This window comes from Glycine max, chromosome 14 (assembly GCF_000004515.6).
Source record: "Glycine max cultivar Williams 82 chromosome 14, Glycine_max_v4.0, whole genome shotgun sequence".
Lineage (NCBI taxonomy): Eukaryota > Viridiplantae > Streptophyta > Magnoliopsida > Fabales > Fabaceae > Glycine > Glycine max.
In genome coordinates this window covers 34,353,464-34,376,399 of record NC_038250.2, presented here as the reverse complement: position 1 = coordinate 34,376,399, position 22,936 = coordinate 34,353,464, and the positions used below count along the sequence as shown (strand labels likewise).

The 22,936-nt window shown below is 31.3% G+C and overlaps 2 protein-coding genes across 2 annotated transcripts; one reads left to right on the top strand and one right to left on the bottom strand.

Annotated features, from left to right (window-relative positions):
- Window positions 1–4,698: 4,698 nt before the first annotated feature.
- Window positions 4,699–6,585, top strand: LOC102669027 (uncharacterized). Its single transcript, XM_006596740.1, has 3 exons — window positions 4,699–5,518; window positions 5,872–6,089; window positions 6,259–6,585. Exons 1-3 carry the CDS (start codon window positions 4,699–4,701, stop codon window positions 6,583–6,585), a joined length of 1,365 nt encoding a protein of 454 aa, XP_006596803.1.
- A 2,219-nt stretch (window positions 6,586–8,804) lies between these two features.
- Window positions 8,805–22,525, bottom strand: PIN6B (auxin efflux carrier component 6b). Its single transcript, NM_001280581.2, has 7 exons — window positions 22,095–22,525; window positions 20,456–21,033; window positions 11,905–12,103; window positions 11,378–11,463; window positions 10,782–10,939; window positions 10,506–10,582; window positions 8,805–9,148 (listed from the first exon to the last, which is right to left on the bottom strand). The coding sequence occupies exons 1-7, from the start codon at window positions 22,523–22,525 to the stop codon at window positions 9,082–9,084; spliced, it is 1,596 nt and encodes a 531-aa protein (NP_001267510.1). The 3' UTR covers window positions 8,805–9,081.
- Window positions 22,526–22,936: the final 411 nt, after the last annotated feature.

Sequence of the window (22,936 nt, the reverse complement as noted above, 5' to 3'; positions counted from 1 at the left end):
GTATCCAGTTTGGTGGTTCATTGATATAGGTTGTGTTGTAATTTTTTTCTGTTGTAATCATTTTCATTTAAACAATTAGTTGTTTTCTCCTTTATAAGGAGCTTTGTATTCTAATTTCAGTGAGCTTGAGAGTGTTTTGAACCCTTTCATTGTAAATTGTTATTTACAATAAACTTAACAATTTTACGTGATATATCTCTTCTCCTTCTATCATCTGAACTTCCTTATCTAAATAGGATTTCTTGCATCTTTCTCAACAAATTGGTATCAAGAGCTTCGATTCAAGACTAGTTCCACATCTATTTCATGGTAGATCAAGTCATCAATGATCAACCATTCTGTTTGTTATTTGTTCATGTTACGTCTTGAAGATTCTATGAAGAAGATGATCAACACAATCAAGATTGAGAAATTCACAAGGAAGAATAGCTTCAACCTTTGGCACATCAAGATGCGGGCCTTGTTGAAAGAATAAGGCCTCTGGGCACCTCTCTCTAGTTAATCGTCGAAGATTTGTAAGTTAATGCTTGAGTTACAAGAGGAAAAAATGCATTTGCTAATTTTTTTTATCTTTATCTGATGAGGTTCTTGATGAAGTTTTTGAAGAACTGACTATTGTTGGGCTTTGGCTCAAATTGGAGAAACTCTTCATGAAAAAAAATCAATCTGTAACAAGTTACTTCTGAAATAATGTTTGTTTGACCTTTGAATGAGGGAAAGTACACCACTGAAGAAACATCTGATGAGCTAAACTGTGTTCCAATGGAGCTACATGACATTGATGTCAAGATGGAAGATGAAGGTCTTGTAATGATTCTGTTAACCTCTCTCCCTACCTCTTATGAGAATTTTATGAGTTCTTTTAGTGTAGGCAAGGACTCCATTACACTGGAAGAAGTCAAGTCCAGTCTCTATTCTAGAGAGCTTCGACTAAAAGCATCTAGGAATGGTGATTAAGCTTTTGCGTCCAAATTATTAGTGACTAATTCTGTTAAAGGGCAGAATAAGAAGAAAGACAAAGGTGGCAAGAAGAACAAAATTGATCCTAGGAACATATGCAATTATTATAAAGAACTGGGTCATTGGAATTGAGATTGTTGCTACTCTGGTTTAGAATGACTCCTCATTGGAAAACAATTTTGTTCTAGTTGTTGGTGAACAACAACAAAAAGATCCTAAATAATGGGTACTAAACTCAGGTTGTTCTTATCATATGTGTTCACAAACATGTTGGTTTGTGACATAGAAGAAGTCTGGTGGTAATGCCCATGGGTAACAATACTCTTTGTAAGTTTATCGATATATGTTCTGTTACTACAAGAAAAGTGCTTATTTTTTACAGTCGAAATCCGTCGGTAATGGAGTTTCACTGATGGATTTTCGACAAATGAAAATTTGTTGGTAAAAGCATCGTGGCTAACTGTTTCCAATGGGTTTTTTGGTTCATTGGTAATTTTCACAGAATTTTGTGTAGGTAACGTCTGTATGTAATTACCAACAGAATTATCCATAGGTAACTTCTGTCAGTAATTTTCAATTAAAACTATAACAGGTAACTTTTGTCAGTAATTTTTGATAAATATTTTTGTTGGTAACCTTCATAAAAAAATACCAATGGCTAAATACGTTGGAAATCATCTACTACTAAATCCATCGGTATCAATTCATTGCTACGTTCCATTTGATTTACCTATGAATATATCCATCAATATTGATTGTACAAGTTTTCTACGAAAAATCTATCAGAAATTTACTTATGGACTTATCCGTTGGTATTTTTGACGAGTTTAATACCAACGGATTAATCTCTCGATAAATATTCATTATTTTAATTATATTATTAAATTTTCCCTGTTAAGAATCAAATAATAATTCATATACTTATGCAATTGAGCACTCATTTGATGACGCTTTTGTCTCAACTGGTTAATCTCCTTTGAATCATGAGAGTGGCTAGAAGATACCTTTATGAAACTATTATTCCCATTTGCAAACCCACTTCATAGTTGAAAGAAGATGGGAGATACTGGAGAACAAGATCCAATCAAAAGTTGAGCATCATATTATTAATATTTAGCTTAGGTCTTGGCCAAAGAATCTGTCACTTGGGATTTCCTTCACGTACACATGATAATGGAGTAACTTTGCTTGCCAAGGTCTATTGATTGGAGGTCCCTGATGAATATTGCTAACAATAGTTTCATAATTGCTAAAGACTATATGTAATTGCATCTTGGATAGAGCCAATGACATGTTTTGAATCAATGGAGAAACAACCTTAGCTGAGAAAGTGATATTCCAAGCAATATTGGCTTCCTCAACTTCAAATAATTAATTAGAAATGTTTTAATTAATTAATTAGTGATCGATTTTGTGCCATGTACAAATGTTTTGATTTTCATGATGTGATAATATGAGTGATAATATTTAACAACTTTAATCATGACCAAGTGACCTTTGATATGTGCTGGCATCACTGAATTAGATTGTTCTATTTATCTTTTTTTCATCTTCACAATTACCTATGGATTTTATTACCAATGAAAAAAATCCATTGGTACAATCCATCTGTAAATAACTACGAATCAAATATGTAGGAAAAATCCATCAACAAATACCTATGAAAGAAACCTGTAGGTAAAATCCGTCGGTAAATACATATGAACACAATCCATAAGTAAAAAGTGTCGATAAATACCTACAAAATTAATCCATCGGTAATTAACTAAATTACACATGTACTTAAATCCATCGCTAAAATCCATCAAAAATTGGAAATTATCGACGGAGGGAAGTTTGTTAGTCATTTCCAATCGGAAACACTAATTTACCGATGAATTTTAATCCATGGGTAAAAATCTATCAATAATGAGTCATTTTCTTGTAGTGTATACAAATCGAAATGCATGATGGTCCTATTAGAACCTTTACTGAAGTTCATCATGTTCTAGAGCTTAAGAAAAATCTTGTATCTATGGATGTCATGGATTTGACAAGTTTTTCTTGGTGAGTTGAAGATGGAGTTATGCATATCAAAGGGAAAGGAAAGTTTGTGGTAATGTAGGGAACCAAGTAAGGAAATTTCTACATCCTTTAGAAGTCCAATATGACAGGGTCTGTCTCTGTTGTTTTACAAATTGAAAGTCATGTGTCCAATGGCTCATCTAATAATTCTTTGTGTCATCTCTATCTTGGCCACATGAGCGAAAAAGGTTTAGAAGTTGCCTGGTTCTATTGGAAGTCGCGAGTCCCACTCACGAACATGACGAGCTCAAGAGAAGCTTGGCAACTTGTTGCTTGTGTCAACGATGAGCTCGAGAGAAGCTTGGAAGTCGCGAGTACCACAACCTACGAGGTCCACGACGAACTTGTGAGAGAAGCCACGAGACAAGGTGAGAATTTCAGAAATTTTGATGGTGTTACTACTTACTATTATCTGCCAATTGGTTAGCTTAGTGCTCTAACTCTTCTTTTTGTTGTTGTGATGCATTTGCTTTAGTGGCTTTGCCTAAAGCTTGGGTAAGAAATTTTTCTTTGTACTCGTGGGCAAGAAATTTGAAACAGCACAAACTACAGGACATGGTAATTTTGGTCTGGTCAGAGATCACCCAACTAGTATATATTGAGATGATGAATGATCTGGATTCTTGATTTCATTATGTTGGTTGAAGTAAAATTTTAACTTTTAATCACTCTTGTATATCAATTTTAGCAAAGAGAAACTATTTACCATTACTCTCCCAAGTAGTTTGATGTTGACCAAAGTTTAGATAACTCACTTTAGAACCTTTATTTTCTTGAAGCTTAGGCAAGCATCCGTGACTCACTGACTCCTGTTTGTGCTTCTAGTTAGCTTGATTGTGTACAATCATGCTAGGACCTATGTTTCATATATTATAGGCTCTTCGTTGTTCAACTTGAATACTAGTTTCAATATAATTAAATAAATTATATTTTGAATAAATTGAGATTAAAACACAAGTGAATGGAGAGAATCTTGTGACACTCTTTGTTGGTTTCTGTCTACCTTTTTTTTTTCATCTTTGGCTGTTGTGGGTATTTATTTTCTTTTGATGAAGGTATTTTGTGTTCCATTTCAGTATGTCTGGAAGTAGGAATGGATCAAATTCATCAAATGCCAATACAGGCACATTCACAAGTGCAAAACAAGCAAAAGCAAAAATGCTCCAGGAAATAGGACTGATATTGGGTGGAAACATGGGATAGTTGTTTTAGGGAATGGTAAAAAGTGAAGTGAAACTACTACTCAAAGATCAACAATGGGGGAATTTTCAGATTCAAGCATCATCTTGCTGGGACTAAATGGGATTTTGAACCTTGTGCTTCAAAGCTTGAAGAAGTTAAGATGCTTATGATGAAAGTTGTTGTAGAGTTGCTAATGCATAAGAGAAGAGAAGAAAATTGAACAGTATTCATGAAGAAGGTATAAATACTGAGGGAGTGAAGTCAAATACGAGTGAAAGTGGAATAAAAGGGAAAGGGATGCTTGCTTTGAAAGGAAGAGGAAAAGCAAAATTTGTTCAAGCTAGTGGTGAGGGAGTTCAAGCAACTTTAAATCAATTATATAAAAAAGGTGACAAAGATAAAGTTGATGATGATAAATATGCTGAATTTTGGTACACAAGTGCCATTCTATTTAATGTTATTAAAAATCCAGCTTTTGCAAAATTTTGTGACATGGTTGCGAGATATGGGGTTGGCTATAAACCACCATCTTATCATGATATCAGAGCGAAGCTTTTGAAAAGAGCAGTGGAGAAAACTGATGTAATGCTTCAAGAATTTAGGGATGAGTGGAAGAAAACTGGTTGCTCAATTATGTCTGATGGGTGGATAGATAAAAAAAGACGTTCAATTTGTAATTTTTTGGTGAACAGCCCAAAAGGGACTGTATTTCTTTATTCATTGGATACCTCAGACATCTCAAAAATGACTGACAAAGTGTTGAAGATGATGGATAATGTAGTGAATTTTGTTGGAGAGAAGAATGTAGTCCAGGTGATAACCAATAATGCTGTAAATTACAAAGCAGCTAGAGAATTGTTGATGCAGAAACGAGAGCATTTGTATTGGATCCCATGTGATGCTCATTGCATTGATTTGATATTTGAAGATTTTGAGAAACATTTGAAGGTTCATCAGACTACTATAAAGAAGGGAAGAAGGATCACCACCTATATTTATGGTAGAACAATGTTGATTAGCATCATGAAGAAGTTCACAAATGGAAGAGACTTGATTAGGCCTGGTATGACTAGATTTGCCATAACTTATTTAACTTTAGCTTGCCTTCATGAATTGAAAGCATCATTATTGAGCATGTTTAGCTCTGAAGAGTGGAAAACAAGCAAGTTTGGAACTTCACAAGAGGGGAGAAAAGTACAGAATGTGGCTTTGGATAGTCAATTTTGGAAAAACATAACCATGTGCCTCAAAGTTGTTGCCCCTCTTACGATGGTCCTTCGATTGGTGGATTCAGATGTAAAACCCGCCATGGGTTTCATATATGAGGAGATGGAAAATGCAAAAGAAAAGATAAAATGCAACTTTAATAACATCAAGAAAAGGTAAAATTTCTAAACTTTCTCACATTTAAAATTTACTTGTGTATTATTTTAAGTTTTAACTATTTCTAATATAGCATATTTGATATCTATGTACTATGTAGCTATAAGCTTGTTTGGAAAATTATTGATGAGAGGTGCAATCATTAGCTTCATAGGCCTTTGCATGCAGCTGCACATTATCTTAATCTTCGTCTGCATTATGAACCTACTTTCAGAGATGATGACCCTTAAGTGAAAGAAGGGTTGCACATGTGTATGAGAAGATTGGTCAAGGATGTTGCAGAAAGGAAAAAAATTAATTTGCCACTTGTTGAGTTTCATTTTGCTAGAGGGCTTTTCTCTATGGAAGAGGCAAAGGACAGTAGAAAAGTCATGCAACCTGGAGAATGGTGGGAAATGTTTGATGATGGAACTCCAAAGTTGAGGAGATTTACTATTCGTGTTTTGAGCTTGACTTGCAGCTCTTCTGGGTGTGAGCGTAATTGGAACTCATTTGAAATGGTAATTCAATTCAACCTTATGACTTTATTTTATTTGTTTGATAATTTTACTTATTTGGTTTAGATAGTAATTAAAATTTGATTTTTAATTATAGGTTCATACAAAGAGAAGAAATTGCTTATAACAACAAAAAATGAATGACTTGGTTTATGTGATGTATAACTTGAAGTTAAAAAGTAAACAAAATAGAAAAAGTATTGCTCTTCCATTTGATGAGATTGAGTCTGACGATGAATGGATAACTAAAGAGGGATATAATGATGAGGATGAGCAACCTCAAGGTGAAGGTGATGGTGGCAATGTTGAATTAGTGGGAGATGTTGGAGGAAGTTTAAATGATCTAGTTGTAGACGCTTTTGATCTAGATAATTTAATTTTGGTGGAACCTAATGATGATGCACAATCTGAGGAAGACCTTGATGATGATGGAGATGGTGATGAAAGTGATGATATTCATGGAGATGATCCTATTAGAGGATTGGACATGTTTCTTTGAAGACATTTGTGGTTTTTTTAATTATTTAAATGCTTTAATTTTGAGAATTTATGTTTTGTAATAGACTAATAGTATGAACTATGAGCTTATTGTCATTTGTTTGCAAAATGGTGCATTTTGAATATATTTACTTATTATCCATAGGTATTTTTTTGTACGAAGTAGACTCTTACGAGTCTACGAGTCGAGTTTACGGAGCTCTCACGAGTCTACGTAGACTCTCGATTTTGATAACCTTGATGGTTCCTACATCTATCTACTACTCTATGTGAAAGACATACTCATAGCATCTCAATTGTTTGGCAATTCAAAAGCTAAAGTCACTACTTAGTAGTGAATTTGAGATGAAGGACATGAAAGTTGTTGAAAAGATCTTGGGCATGGAGATCAAGAGGGATCGAGTCTAGAAGAAGCTTTTTTGGTGTAAGAAGAAATACATTCAAAAAGTGTTAAATCATTTTGGGATGGTGTCCACAAAACCAATATGTACCCCTCTAACAACATCAATTCATCTATCTGAACTCAATACTGCTCAATTAGAATCAGAGAAGGAATATATGTCTTGTGTTCCTTATGCAAGTGTTGTAGACAATCTCATGTATGCTACGGTATGCACCAGGCTAGATCTACCACAAACAGTCACTGTTGTGAGTAGGTATATGGGTAATCCTTGGAATGAACATTGACAAACTGTGAAACTTACTTTAAAGGTACAACTAATTTTAGACTCGTCTACCATGGAGATACATCTTGTGCTTTCGCTGGTTACTCATATTCTGATTATGTTGCAAATTTGGATGCAAGGAGATATGTGATTGAGTACACATTCATGATTGGCAACTTTCTTGCCAGTTAGAAGAAAATACTTTAGCCCACAGTTGTAACACCCAAGACGAATCACACTGGAATGAAAGAAGAAGTTGTGCAGGTATGAGACTATACAATTGTAGCCTAATCTCACTATTTATTAACTTTAGACATCTTCCATTATGGGACTCGGTGGTTCGGTGTTCAAAGCCTATCAATAATTAATCACATTACTAATAAGGTTAAATATATAATCAAATGAATCATAATCCTAATTAGCCTAATTTTGACAAAAGCAAAACATTATAATTAACTGGAACACACATGAATTTATTGGAAAATATAATCGATGTAGTGAAAAGGATTTCCCGAAAAGTTTATAAAATATGTACAAACTTCTGTGACAACCTACTACTACTACTACTAGCATTTGCTAATTGAGAAATACTCGCGTATACATATTGAGTTCGCCATGTTTAGTCACGTGAAGCTTTATCAACACATCGGAAGGTGTCTTTTTATTTTTATTTTTTATGTAGAAACATAATTTAAATCAGCAGTAGATCTCGATATAAGGATTACAATATGTAAGTCCAGTTACGGAAAAAGGTGAACATCGATTTCATTCAACAAGTACGGTGCTTTTCAGAGATAATTTGCTGTATTTAGCAATTATTAAACACGGCTTCAACTATTATATCAATCACGGAATTTGCTTACACTAATTATTTGTTGATGAAATGTTCATAATATTGTTGTCCAAATCTACTTTAAGAGGAAAACCAGATCCTAGGAAAAGAAGGTTTGTAGTCTACTTTCTCTTACAAGAGCGTAATAATATATGCAATGCATTCACCCCAAAAGAAAGAAGCTAATCAAGCTATGATGTTGGAAGGCTTCAGCCAGAAGAAATCCTACATGATTAGGACACGTATATTCCATATTATGTATATGTTAATAATTTGTTGGAAAGGTCACGTTTGGGGTTATAATAACCTTATTTTGTCACTTTTGTATGCTCCACCTCATCCCTCATCCCCCACCCCACCTCTTCTTCCATTAGAAGAAAGAGTCTTCTTTTCAAAGCCTTAATTCTATTGTGATGAGGCATCTGTTTCACAAACAATCAATTACTATATTCTCATTGGTTTGACACACATAGAAGACAAAAACATAAACGACCTTAAGAGTGCCATAAATTTGGCCAAGTGTCGCCTTCCAACTTTTTATGGGAAGAGGAGCGAGGGGTCAACATTTGTTCCCACAAGCTTTTCCAACCTCCAACAAGAAAGCATATTTCCTACCTTAATAATTGGTCATGATAATATTTATTTCCCTTTCGGCTACCACTAATCTATGTAGCAGGGCATGTCAAGAACTAAATAAATCCTAGCTACTACTCTTGTGTCATCTCTGTCACACCCCTGTATTACGTACCACCATAAAACTTTGTGACTTTTTAAAAAAGGTTTTGGCCTTACCAAAGTCAACCTTCTCCGCAGACAGTGTCTACAATAATGGAAAGCTTTCATACATGATGGTGGTCGGTGCAGAAAGAATTATGGGGAAAGATAGAAGCTTTCCGATATATATATTGCCCCACCTAGTCTAGTAGGGTTATTATAGTTTCGATCATACTTTTCCTCAATGCACTGATTCTTCTTTGAGGTTGTAGCTTTTTCTCTCCCTTCATAAGCCAAGAAATATGTAATATAAGAGAGTTATCGGTAAGGATATCAACATGCCAAAGATAACCCTGCAAAGAAAAAATACAAAGAGCAAATGTTAATATGAATGTTAATCTATACTTGCATTGGTTATGAAAGTTAATATGAAAGCAATATCTTACATCGTGAATAACGAAAATAACATTAACTTGACTTAATTTGACCTAAAGGATCACTAGAAAGGTAGTCTACATATTTAGGCATCAAATGGTGGGGTTGAAAGCCGTGCAAGATCAAGTTTTGCTAGAAAGCATTCTCTAGGTTTTCAGTATCAAGAAAACTCTTGCCTACTAATGATTACCTGATAACAAGGTAAAAGAGGGTGCTGGAAAATGCTTTCAAGGTTAAAATTTGGAGGGAAATTTGTAATGAAAAGGAAAATGGATTTTCAATCACCATTTTTACACACATAGTTATGTGTGTCCAAATTATACATACCCTGGTTGTTATGGACAATCTGTTTGATAGATTCGGTATCTTAGCTAGCGCTGCATAATAATCAATTTATTATGTGGGGTAGGTTAAAAGTTCAACGGAATGCTTGTGAACTTACAATACTCTTTGCTTTTTCTTCCCATCATTTCATTTTCTGAGTACTTTATCCTCCAGTCAACCTTCTACAATGAATCCAGTCACCTTCTACAATGAATAGTACCCCACTCGCAAACAAGTAACACCTTGACGATGTTGAATGATTAAACTATTTTAAGGGTCTGACTTCTAATTAACAAAGTGAAATATTTTTTTCCTATACATATGTAATCCAATGTAGCCAACCACGACAGCATGACATGCAGCATTGAAATTTTATAAATCTTGGCACATTATTAGTTCATTTTTATTCAATCTGTAACCTTTTCAATTTAGAATTTAGTAGTTATGTATATTTAATCATAAATCTTTGTTGGTATGATAATAGGGAGCCTAGGAGGCCCAAATAGATGACTTTTATAGAGTAGATAATTTTGATATTATTTTTTTGATGTTATCTTTTATTTTAATTTCCTAAAACACTAGATGGTGACATATATATGGTTGTCATCCATTAGGATTATTATATAATGTAAGTTTTGCACCTATTGAGGTAATCAATCAATGAAATGAAATCTGAAATTTATGTTAATCTCTTTAGCTTTTTATCTATTTTGTTTTCTTATGAGTAAAGTGGTGTAAACTTTGTTTCATAACATATGATATTTAAGATAATTATAATAAAAGTCAACAAACTTATCTTATACGATGATTTGTGATTGAATGATAGTGTAAAATTAAAATTATTTTACACTTTCAATGCATATCCTTTTTTCTCTTCAATTTATTATGATGCTATAGATATTGAATCAATTCCAAATAAGAATGTCTCATAAGTAAAATGTCCTAGCTTACCCTGTGCTCAAAATATCAGGATGCAGTCCATATTCCCTTGCAAACACAAATGGCACAATCCCCTGTGGAAGAGCAGCCTGAGAAGAAAACATTAAGGCAAAGTCAAAAACATTTGTATAGCAATTAAATTTTAGTTAATGGTTCAACAGGATATATTAAATTTTCCCTTTAGAAACATTTATGACCCTAGAAGCATACACCCATCTATAATTTCCAAATGTGCTGCATGTGTGACTGCAGATGTTAAGTCATACCGCATATGTATAGTCCAAGTACCTGTACAATGGCAGTGTGTAGTCTCTCTTGTCTTAATCCAATGGAAATTGAAGAGGCAGACATTACAAGAGGCCCACACATGAAGCGAATGACCATGCCCATGACTGCTCTTTTGGTACCGCAGGCTATGATACGAGGCTGAAGGGCCATGAAAAGCCCTGCATATATGGCAAATGAGTATCTGTCATTGTTCGCGTAAATAGATATGTGATTACCACTTTGGCACTCATCTTCAATATCTAATCGCTTTCATTTTACTAGCTCCATTTTCCCTCCAACATCATGTGCTATCTGGTCATGCCACATTTATTTTATTTGGTTGCCATTAACACCCGAGTACATGACGACTCGTTTGTTCCACTTTTCTCTTTAATTTTTTTGTCTTCCTCTCCAATTTGATGTTAGGTTAGTGAATTTGTGTAACGTGGATATATATATATATATATATATATATATATATATATATATATATATATATATATATATATATATATATATAAAGAAACTCCAAGTGTGTGTACGTCTCTCTCTCTCTGTATATATCTGAAACAAATATGCATGGTATAGTTAATGCTGTTTGTATATTTGTAATGTACCTAAGCTAAACATAGCCATCCCAAGGCCCGCATCTGAGATGATTTTGACGGATGCTTTGATAAGACTAGGCATTTCCATATTCCATCTGCAAATTCACATCATGAAATGTATGAAATATACATACTGCAAATTATAAGTATTTATTATAGAGTTTAATAATATGTAATATTAATATAAAAAAAATTACAGATCACTAGTCAAAAATCATCATTGATATAATTTTATATTATTAATATTATAAAAATTAACAAATTTATCATATACAATTATTTATCATGATAATATAATTATATTTTTATCATATATATTATTTATCCAATTAAATTAAACTCCTAATTAAATTATATAATGATAATATAAAATTATTTTACATACAATTTATTTTCTCTTAATTATATAATATATGCAGAACAGTTTTTAATATGAAATTTTAGAGTGAGAGAAATAGTTTAGTGTAAGGTCAAGATAGTTGGTTTAGCTACATTTGGTATTACTTCTTGGTAAAGAGGTTCAGTATATAACTTACTTGAAAGAGATTAGAGACCAAAGAAGTCCTAACACACTAGAGTATGTATTAGGGTTTCGTGAAAGTTTTCTTCCTACTACGACGAGTATGAGCCTCATCATGACAAAGGCATGTGGCATTTTCTGGCTACTAGCAACTGTGTCTTTGGGGTCTGCAGGCTTTGAGACTTTGGTGCTGTCTCTGAAGCTGATTTCTTTATCTGTCATAATTGTCAAAAATAATTATAATAGAAAAACAATAATTTGTAATTAGAAATCAATCTCAATCTTCTGCCACCTGCATTATCTTAATTGATTGTGAATAATTAGGGGGAGACTTAGATGACAATTAAGAATAAACAATATTTGTGTCGCACTAATGAAAAGAAGAAAGAGAAAAAAAATATAAAAAAGATGTTAAAAAATGGCAGTGAAAAATATTAAATTCTTATATTTTTCTTTTATTTTATCTTTCAAGAGAATTAATATTTTATTTTAAATATAAAGGAGAGTTGAAAAACATGCAAACTAATTAAAACACTGTTATGAAATGAAATTTTAGGTGCCTATGATTCGGTGTTATGATTTGGAAGACTGTACACCATTTTCACCACCAATTAGGGCATCATACTACTTTGATCATCATTACACACGTGCTCTCTTCCAAATGATGGCTACTGTCAATTAAGCTTCTGACTAAGCAAAGGGGCAGATTTATATATAAAGGTAAACAATTCTATAATGCTTTGACCACTTGTATTTTTTTACATTTTAAGTAGCTAAATGTTTTCTCACTTTAAAGATGGCGTGAAAGGGTGGAAGGGACCACCTGTCTAGTGCCCCGATAGTACTCTTGAGGATCTAAAATCAAATTATGAAGCCGTCCTATTAACGTCTAATTTTTCAGAGTTTAATATGCATAAGTCATTTCTCAGTGCAAAGTTCACAGTTTAATTATGACGGAACATAATAAAAGAAATGATTATTCGCTCATAGAATAACTAAAGTTACAATAGTTAGGATTGTAATTTCGTCAAGGAAGTACTTAGAGCTCAAAAATACAAGTTTCTCTTGCAGTAAAAACTCATGCTTAGCCTCAAAGGTGTTGATAAGAAATAATTTCTGGAGAAAGTAGTGATTAAAATTTGTTAAGGACTATAACTACACACACAATGAATATTTTCTCTTAACATGATTTACTTTGCATTCAAAACTAGAATTCATACTTTATAACACCATTTGATTAAAGATATAAATCATTACGATTTTGCTAATTACCAGTTGCCGGTAGCCTAGCAATTTTTTATGCATACTATTTTAACTCGCCCGCCACTAAGTGACAGATATCATATTAAAGGAAATTCAATACATTATATTTATATTTTATTCTATTTAATCTTGAGTTAACTAAAAATAAAGACTCTTCATTACCTTAAAAGAAAGTAAATAGGAGAAGAGAGAAATGTCAAGAAGAAAAAGGAAAGAAAAAACCTAACAAATACTAAAAATGATGCGAGAAGAAAAGTACAAAATGAAAAATATAAGATGAATATTAAAATTAAATATTTATAAAAAAAATTAATTTTATTTGGCTTCATCAGTTCATCCAATCATAAACATAGTTAACCAAATCTATGAAAGAACTAAAAAATTAAGAGCAAATAATATTTGTCCTTAAAAATTTGTTAGATGCTAATATTTAAGTTCTTGAAAAATAAAAAATTGAAATTGTTTTCAAATTTACAAAAAATACTACAAATTAGTCTTATCGTCAATTATCTCCATTAATTCAAATGGATTTGCACACGTGACAATTCAAGTGATTATGTGATAGTTGTCGGTTGTCATGTGTCATTTATGTGGTTGTCATATATCAAAAAATTGACTTTTTTATTTGGTCTCTAAATTTAACAATTTATTGTCATTTTATTCTTTGAACTTAACTATTTAGTGACATTTTGGTCCTTGAACCTAACTTCGTCCTATCATTTTAGTCTTTGAAAGAATTTTTGAATTTTTAATTAAGTGTCACACTACATATAAATTACTAACATAGTAATAATGAATGACATTTATCTATAATGATAACAATTATTTATGGTGATGAAAATTGAATGAAAATAATTGTCAAGCATAGAAATCAAAAATATTATATTTTATATTTAAAATTACTATTAATTTATTTATTATATTTTATTAAGTTAAAATTCTAACAAATAATATATACAACAATGACGGATAACAATATAACTTAATTAAAAATAAATAAACGTTTGAAAATTAAATTAGTTTTTCATTAGAATAAAAAATGTGTATTATATATATATATATATATATATATATATATATATATATATATATATATTATATATTCATAAATAACACGATTTCGTTAATATATTTTTTGAAAAACCGATGTTAATGAAATAATGTTAACATCGGTTTTTAAAAAATCAATGTTAACAGTAGTTTGTTAACATTGATTTTCCAAAAAAAAACCGATGTTAACATTAGTTTGTTAACATCGATTTTTGAAAAATCGATGTCTCTAGAGGGTAATGTTAACAATGACTTTTTATAAAATTGATGTTGACACTTTTATATATTTAAATTTGAAGCACGTTTTTAGTACTCCCTCGTTGTCTCATTTCGTTTAAAACTTTCCCAATTCCCTCGCTTTCTCAGTTCCAGTGAAACCTTAAAGTCGTTGTCGCTTTAGGTCCCTTAAGTTGTTGTCGCTTGAGCTCTCATGCCACTGCTGCTCTAGCTCTCTTTCGCCATCGCTTCTATGTTCTTCTTTGCATGTTTGGTCTCCTCGTGTGTTGACGATAACAGGTTTAATGTCTTCTCTTCTGCTCTGTTCTTGACCACTATTGTTTGGGTTTGAGATTGGGAAGGTTTGGGTTTCTCACATTGCTTAGATTGGGAGTGTTTTCATTAAATACATGTTGGGCCTTTAATGAAGAAATGGACTTCACATATGGTACGTACCCTTCAATTTCATCCCATCATTTTTTTGGCAAAGCACCATTGGTTATGTTTGGTTCTTAGATTCAATAATAAGATGATAACTATTGATTCTCAATAAAGGGTTGGCAAAACTACCATAAACTATTTTTTAAGCTTGTCATTGGTCTCAAAATTTGGACTAATCTTATTTTGATGTGGATTCAATTATATAGAGTTTGGCATGATGTCTCACGTATTTGTTCCAAAGGATAAAAAAATTGTAGACACTATAATTGCATTGGCATTTTTATCGGTACACTAGTGTAACTATTTGGTTTAGTTTAGAATTAGGCATGTTCTTCTCAAATTTTAAATTTTTATTCATTTATAATGGTTTTTTAAATTACTCCGTACACTAATTTTTGGTTAACTTTGAATATTTGAATATCTTGTATTCAATTTAGTGTAAGAAGAAAAGGAAAGCACTAAGTGTGGGTATTACATAATGCACTGGATATCAACGATAACCATAGGAGGTTTGAAGGATAATTGGGAAATTGTAATTGCTTACTTCAAAACTAATTCAATTTGTTATAATTATTATTATTTATACTTATTAACTTATATTTTGTTATATCATGTTGTATTTTACTGATCTAAGATCATTGAAACCAGAAAGAATGAATGCAATTCACATTTAGTGGGCAAGATATCATCTAAAAGTTAAAAATGAAACACTGGTGTTTAAGTAATTTTACAATTGTAGAGTTATGTTAGTTTGATTAGGTTACAAATGATTTTATGTATTGACATTATTGTTTTTATTATTTTAAATATTTTTTTAATTGATAGTAATTATTCAATTATTATGGACAAAATTTGAACTGTATGATAAAAACTATTTGAAAATTGTCTAGATTGGTTCTGTTTTTCAATTTGCAGGTTTGGAGTAATTAAAAAAATAGATAGGATATTAAAAAAATACCAATAAACAACATCGAGTAGAAACAACATCGATTTTTTAGAAAGTCCATGTTGTTCACCAAAAAACATCGATTTTTAGAGAAATCAATGTTGTGAATGCACAACAACATTGATTTTTCTAAAAATCAATGTTGTTTTATGCTCACCAACATCGGTTTTTAGAAAAACTGATGTTGTCGTGCATTCACAACATCAATTTTACGAAAAACTGATATTGTCAAAAATCGATGTTGGTTTATATATATTTAACATTTTTTTTGTTATTTTTTACGTTACAACATCAATTTTCAGGGAAATCGATGTGGTGTTGTTTAGTTTAACATCGATTTTGATAACTGATGTTAACGTTGATATCTTTTACGTCGGCAGTTTCAACATCGATAAATAATTGATATTGAAAGTCATTAATAACTGATGTTAAAAACCTATTTTCTAGTAGTGTAGATATTTTTCGTTTTTTTCACCTTTTATTTTATATATTTCAACATGACTAATATAATGGTGAACTATATTTTATACTCAATTTTGTAGGTTGTATATGTTGTATTCTCTAACGTGACAAACCACAATTAGCTTTTCCATTAATTGAAAATATAATAAATGAATTATAGTTGATGTTGAATTTTGTAGGTCATATATTTTTAACTTATAATAGGTCATGTTCTCTTATACTCAATTGTTGAACAATGATGGGAAAATTATAATAGGATGTGTAAGAAAATGGTTTTAACACTTTTATTTTTCATATCCTCTTATACTCAATCGTTATAATGAGTTAAGCTTTTTTTATTTGTCTTTTCATCATTAATATTATTTCATAAAATAGATTAATTAATTAATCTAACATTCTACACATATTAATAGGATATAAGATGATAACTTAATTTGGGTAAAATATATGATTTGGAATTTTATAAAATCTTGTTAGTAATGTTCTAGATTAACACTTATTATTGTGATGTAATCACTCATAATTTAGTTCACGTATTTATAGTATAATTTTAATAACAAAATTGCAGAAAGAATAAAAAGTGAAACAATATGATAATGTTTATGCTAATAATTTCATGTAACATATGACTTAATTAAAAAAAATTAAAAGTACTTTCAGGAACTAAAATGACAATACATGTTAAGTCTAAGGATCAAATGTCAATAAATAATTAAATTCAGGAACCAAAATGGTATCAAATTATTAAGTTCAGAAATCAAATTGAAAAATTAAATTTTGACACATAACAACTATATAGATGAGACATGACAACCACAAGAATAACACATTATAACTATTAGATGTCATATCATCATCAAAGCTATCATGTAATAATAATTGTCTGAGTTAATGAAAAAAATTAATACAAGATTAATTTGTAACATTTTTTTAAAATTTAGAAACAAAATTTTAATTTTTTATCTTTTAAAACTTAATTATTAATGTTTAATAATTTTTTTTAAAAAAAATAATTATTTACCCTAAAATCAAAGGTTGACTTAAATTATGAGTATCACTCACATGAGCAATCTAATCAATTGGTGAGGGTAAGACAGACACAACATCTGACGTCGGGGACAAAAAGTACGCCCAGTGCCTGAAAAGCTCGCATGGGCATGCGCAAGCTCTACTTAGAAGGACGTTTGATTTAGATGCCAAAACAAACACAGACTGGCATAAGAAAATGATATGTCTTCTTTCATTTTCGCAAAAGGACACCTCTCATTCACGGGACCATAATAATAATAATAATAATAATAATAATAATAATAATAATAATAATAATAATAATAATAATAATAATAATAGTAGTAGTAGTAGTTGTCTTCTAGTATTTTAATTTTTAATTTTTTATATATTTTAAATTTTAATTTGTTGTGTCTCAATTTTTATTAATATTTTTTAACCAAAATCGAATCCAATTTATTTGGCCTAATTGTAAGACAATTATTATCACATGGATAAGGGATCCCAATGTGTCTCACTTTTTAATTATTTTTTTTCTTAAAAGTGAGATCTATTAAATTATTCAGTTAATAGTCTTTAATAAATTTTAATCAATCATATAAAATATTAAAAATAATGTTTTAGAATGTGAGTAGCATTCTTCTTTTACTTTTAAAGACGAAACTATCCGCTACAAATTAATATGTATTACTCTTTAATTAACGTCTTGTGTTTTACACACACAAAAAGTTTAAGTATTATAAGTATATATTATGTTAAGAGGAGTACTATCTATGTTAATATTTATATTGATATAATTTTTTATTTATCAAATGTTGGTGTAAATCTTCAAAGACTATGGTAATATTTTAATTTTTATCAGACAAAAATTATGCTAACAAAGACGGTCAGAATTGATAAATTTTATTTGTCAGTCTGACAATTTTTTATAGTATCTCTGTGTGTCTGTTCACTTTTTATTTGAGGATAGTTCAAAAAAGTTGTTATAAAATGTATAATATGAATAAATAAACAGGAGTGATAAGCAAATTATATAAGTTACCACTTCCATTTTTATATATAAGATACTTTTAAATAATTCTCTCTTTTTTAATAAAAATAATTAATTTAATTAATTACATTAAATTTATCATTAACTTATATTATTTTTTTATGATTATCCTTCATTCCTCTCTTCAATTAATTACTTCTTTCCTAATTAATTAACGCAACTTTTTCTATTCTTCAATCTTAATAAGAGAGAATATAATTAATTAAAGATATAATAGAAAATAAATAATTAATACATCAAGCAATTAGAATAGAATTTTATATATAGAGACGAAGATAATAATTCAGAATTGTAAACAAATAAAAAAATCCTACCCATCATTGATACTGTATGCAAATTATAAAATATTATATATTTAAATACAATTTCGACACATTGTTTGTTTAAATATAATATTTAGTATATATATTTATCAAATCATTATAAAATCTTATCATGACAATTATCATTGCCTAAAAGTGCTTACTATTAATTTAAACTCTTTTTTCTATTAACCGTGTAAATTGAAGAATAAAAATAATATTTATATATTTAATAATAGTTTTATTTTACTCTACTTTTCCTGTGAATCTTACTAACATCCCTTACAAAAAATAATAATTCATATTCTTATTCTAATTCTGATATCAATAAAATGGAGCAAGATTCACAAAAACATGGACTTGGAAATATCAGATTCTCTTGTATGGTACCAGAGTTAGATAAAAACAAGAAAAAAGAATGTCTTGAACGATTCTGAAGATCAACGAGCGGAGAAACGAAAGAAATGAAGGGAAAAAAAACTCGTGACAAATTGTGTAAGAGTAAAAATATAATTAATGAATTGATAAGTATATACTCCCATAGTTTCAAAATAAATATGTATACTAAATTATTTTATACATACTAATAAAAAATATTATATTGAAAAACTATAATAGTACTTATTAGGAATATTAGTAAAAAAATAAATAGTTCATGTTACATAAAATTTTAATATAACACTTATTTTGGAATAAATATTTTTTTTCAAATACAATACTTATTTTAGGAAAGAGAGAGTAATTAAAAAAGATGAAATAAATATAAAAAAAACAATACATACATTTTATATACATATATATATATATATATATATATATATATATATATATATATATATATATATATATATATATATATAAAAGAATCCAAAGGATTGACCTAGTGTGATTTATTTAGCTGAAAACTTGTGTTCAATTTTCATTTTATACAAAATTTTTATGAATAAAATTAATTTCTAATCTAATGGGTTAGGGACACTCGAGATAAGCAATCGATTCGTCCATACCACCACTGGTAGAGCTTGTAAAACCATGGCAGATCCACAAAGAAATGAATGGGAAAAGTAGCATGTTGTATCAATGAAGAATTCTAAAAATATTTCAGCCTCCTACTAATGAAACTAACTTACAACTTTTATTTTTCGTTTTTTTTACTTAGTCGGGATAGATTCATTGAAAAATTCCTGAGGAACTTTTAAAATAAAAATGATTCTTATGCGTCAAGAATGGTCGGATAGCTCAATTGGTAGATAAGGACTAAAATTCCTCGTGTCATCCGTTCAAATGTAGTTCTTGGCACATGATTTATTTGTATGAGTATCTATTAAGTATTTCTAGATATATTTTTCCTAGATGATTAATTAAATAATAGATGTATTTTTTAGGTATATTGGCTGAATCTATAATAAATTCTTTATTTATTTGATTTTGTTTACCTTTTTTGCTGCATTACAAAAAAAAAAATTTATTTTGATAATATTCAAATGGTTTAATTAGTTGGTTGAAAAACCTAAAAGTCTAGTCTAATGGAGTTCAAAGGTGGGGTGGAAATATTAGTTGGTTCAATTTGTCATTGAATTTATTTTTATTGATATGTATAATAAATTTATTAATTTTTATATTATTTATTATAAAATTTATAAATATTATGATTTTTTATTGGTTAAGAATTTTTAATTTTTATTCTGTATAAAATTAAGCTCAATAAATATATATTAATAATTATGCTACACTTTATTTATATTTTGCTGTCTGCTTGACCAGCCACACACCTGACCGAAAAGAATAAAATAAAATAAAAATAAAAATACCCACACCACACGCGTACCTGACATTATGTCCTTGCAGCCTTGTCTCTCAACTCCCAGGCATTTCCCCGGCGACCCCCACACCACTCTGGCCACCGGCGATGACTGTTGGCACCCTCTCCCGGCGGAGACCGGCGACCTCCCCCACACCGGCGTGCTGGCCTCCATCTCGTTGAAGTTCGACGCCCTCGGCGTGGGCTGCAGCGAGTACGCGTCGGACGAGGCGTAGCCGGAGAGGTGGGGACTGGCGCCGGCGGCAAAGTCCCCGCCGCCGTCGTGCAGGTGAAGCGGCGTGTTGATCGAGAATATGTCCGCGTTCGAGAGGTTGGACGGCCGCGGCGTGACAACGGCAGTGTTGCCGCCGATAGAGGAGTTCGTCTCCGGCACCGATGAGACCGAGCGGCGGATCCGCACTCGGATCCGGCCCTGGTCGTCGGTCTCCGACTCCGTCCGCAGCGGCATGTCGTGGCCGTCGAGCGATATCACATCGCCGTCGACCTCGAACTTCGCTATGGACGCCGCCGTTGGCCCCGGGAACTGCCGTTGGATCAGAACCGTCGCCGCTCTGTACTCGAACAAGAAGAGGAGTAGAGTGTACCTGAAATGAAAAGCATTGACCCCACAAGGGTATTCAGTAAAACCCTAAAATGAAAAGTAAATGCAAAAATTACTTGATGAAAGATACAATGTCACTTGATATTTCATATTTTCATATTGGTAACTGAATGCTGTATATACATGTATTTATCAGTGATAAACAAAATTTAACGATTATTTTTTAAAAAAATAAGTTAAATTAAATATTCATAATCTTGATTATGCATTTGTAAAATTCCTATAAAGTGGGTAAAAATGATGTAAATAATAGCAGTCATTAATAAAAAAAATAATGATGAGTATTTTAACAGATGTAATCTTTTTATTGTGTTAATATATAATAAAAAATCAATTAGTACGTCAGTGTTATATTATCTACTATTGATTTTCATATTTTCTTTTACATGAGTTTCTCGATGTGGAACTCGATCCACCGAATATTAGTTCTAAACTAAATTTTGAATATGTAGTGTAGTTTTTATCATTTAAAAACTAATATGACCGGGTAATTTTTAGGAAATGGTTTAATTATTTATTTCGACGAAAATGCTAGACAGCCTCAACATTTGAGTAATGGCAAAAAAATAAATGGAGTGTATGGATATAAAAAAGATAAGATAAACAGAGAGTGAGAAAAGAGAAGAAATAATAGATTGATAAATAATAATATGATTAAAAATCGAGAAAGAAACATGAAACAATGGGTTGTTTAATTTACCACCGGTAAAAGCCAGGTTAAATAAGATATAAAAATAATAGTACGATTAATTGTGTATTTCAAGATGATTGGTATGATTTTTTTAATCACACAAATTATTCCATGAGGTTATTAAATTTCATGTTTATTTTCTAAATAAGAAATTAAATGATATAGCAGTGAGATGAAACTTCAAAGTGAAAGCATATATATGTTAACTATACCCCTCAATTTTTTCGGCACTTTCAGCAGAGTGTGACATGGTGTATTGTCTTTGCAGTTAGTTTTAACTTTTGAGTAAACCCTTTACAAAATAAAGCTTAGGTGGCGATTAAAATAAAAGCCAATGGTTTTCTTTTCTTTACCATATGATGCACTGGAGCACGACGAGTTGCACCATAAGCGATTGCGTGAAGTCGCCGTACATGGCTTGGAGCAGCGGGATACCCATGACAAGTGTGTTGGGCAAGGTGGCGAGCGAGAAGAGAGTGATGAGCCAGTCCAAAGAGCCTCCGGGGAAGAAAATTGCCCAGAGGGACAGAAATAGAAGCACAACGAGCTTCGAGAGCGTGTCCGCCACGATGAACCTGGCGTCCATCTGATAAGGGTTGTTCATGGAGATGAAGTGGAAGGAGAGCACCGGAACTGCGAACACCGCCACGAAGCGGTTGATGCCGGAGCATTGGTCCGGGGTGAACATCTTGCACCACTTGACTGAGCCGTAGGCCACCAGCATTGCGAAGTATAGTGGCACCATCGCGCACATCACCTTGTACAAATCCTCCCCTGTGATCATCTCGAGAGAGAATTTTTATAGTGTATTTGGATTACCGTGAATAAGAAAAGAAGTGATTTAACCAGCGCTTCTTTTTAAGCAACAAGTGTGTTACTTGATTCGTGGTTTGGAAAGTATGTTTTTTCCGTTGAACATGGATTCAACAGTTATACAAACACACACTTAATGGTGTGGTTAATTATCAATAGGGAATGGACAGGGTTGTGTGTGTGATATGAACCGTTGTTGATTATGTTTTGGTGTGATGTGAATGGGAGAGAAGAAAAGGGTGAGGGAGAATGGAAATATAGGGCTTTTAATTTATAGGGCGTTTATGGACCGGTTTGCCCTTTGCTGAAATGGTAAATTACTTGGGCAGTGCTTAGTAGAATTTGCGGTTGTTAGGGTTAATGATTGGCATAATATATTACG

Coding starts and splice junctions, on each gene's coding strand:
- LOC102669027 (XM_006596740.1), top strand. CDS start 4,699: ATGGTTGCGAGATATGGGGTTGGCTATAAACCACCATCTTATCATGAT. Junction 5,519..5,871: donor AGATGTAAAACCCGCCATGG/GTTTCATATATG, acceptor AGGATGTTGCAG/AAAGGAAAAAAATTAATTTG. Junction 6,090..6,258: donor ATTGGAACTCATTTGAAATG/GTAATTCAATTC, acceptor TATAACTTGAAG/TTAAAAAGTAAACAAAATAG.
- PIN6B (NM_001280581.2), bottom strand. CDS start 22,525: ATGATCACAGGGGAGGATTTGTACAAGGTGATGTGCGCGATGGTGCCA. Junction 12,104..20,455: donor CTGCAAGGACATAATGTCAG/GTACGCGTGTGG, acceptor CAATTATGACAG/ATAAAGAAATCAGCTTCAGA. Junction 10,940..11,377: donor GATGGCTATGTTTAGCTTAG/GTACATTACAAA, acceptor CCATATATGCAG/GGCTTTTCATGGCCCTTCAG.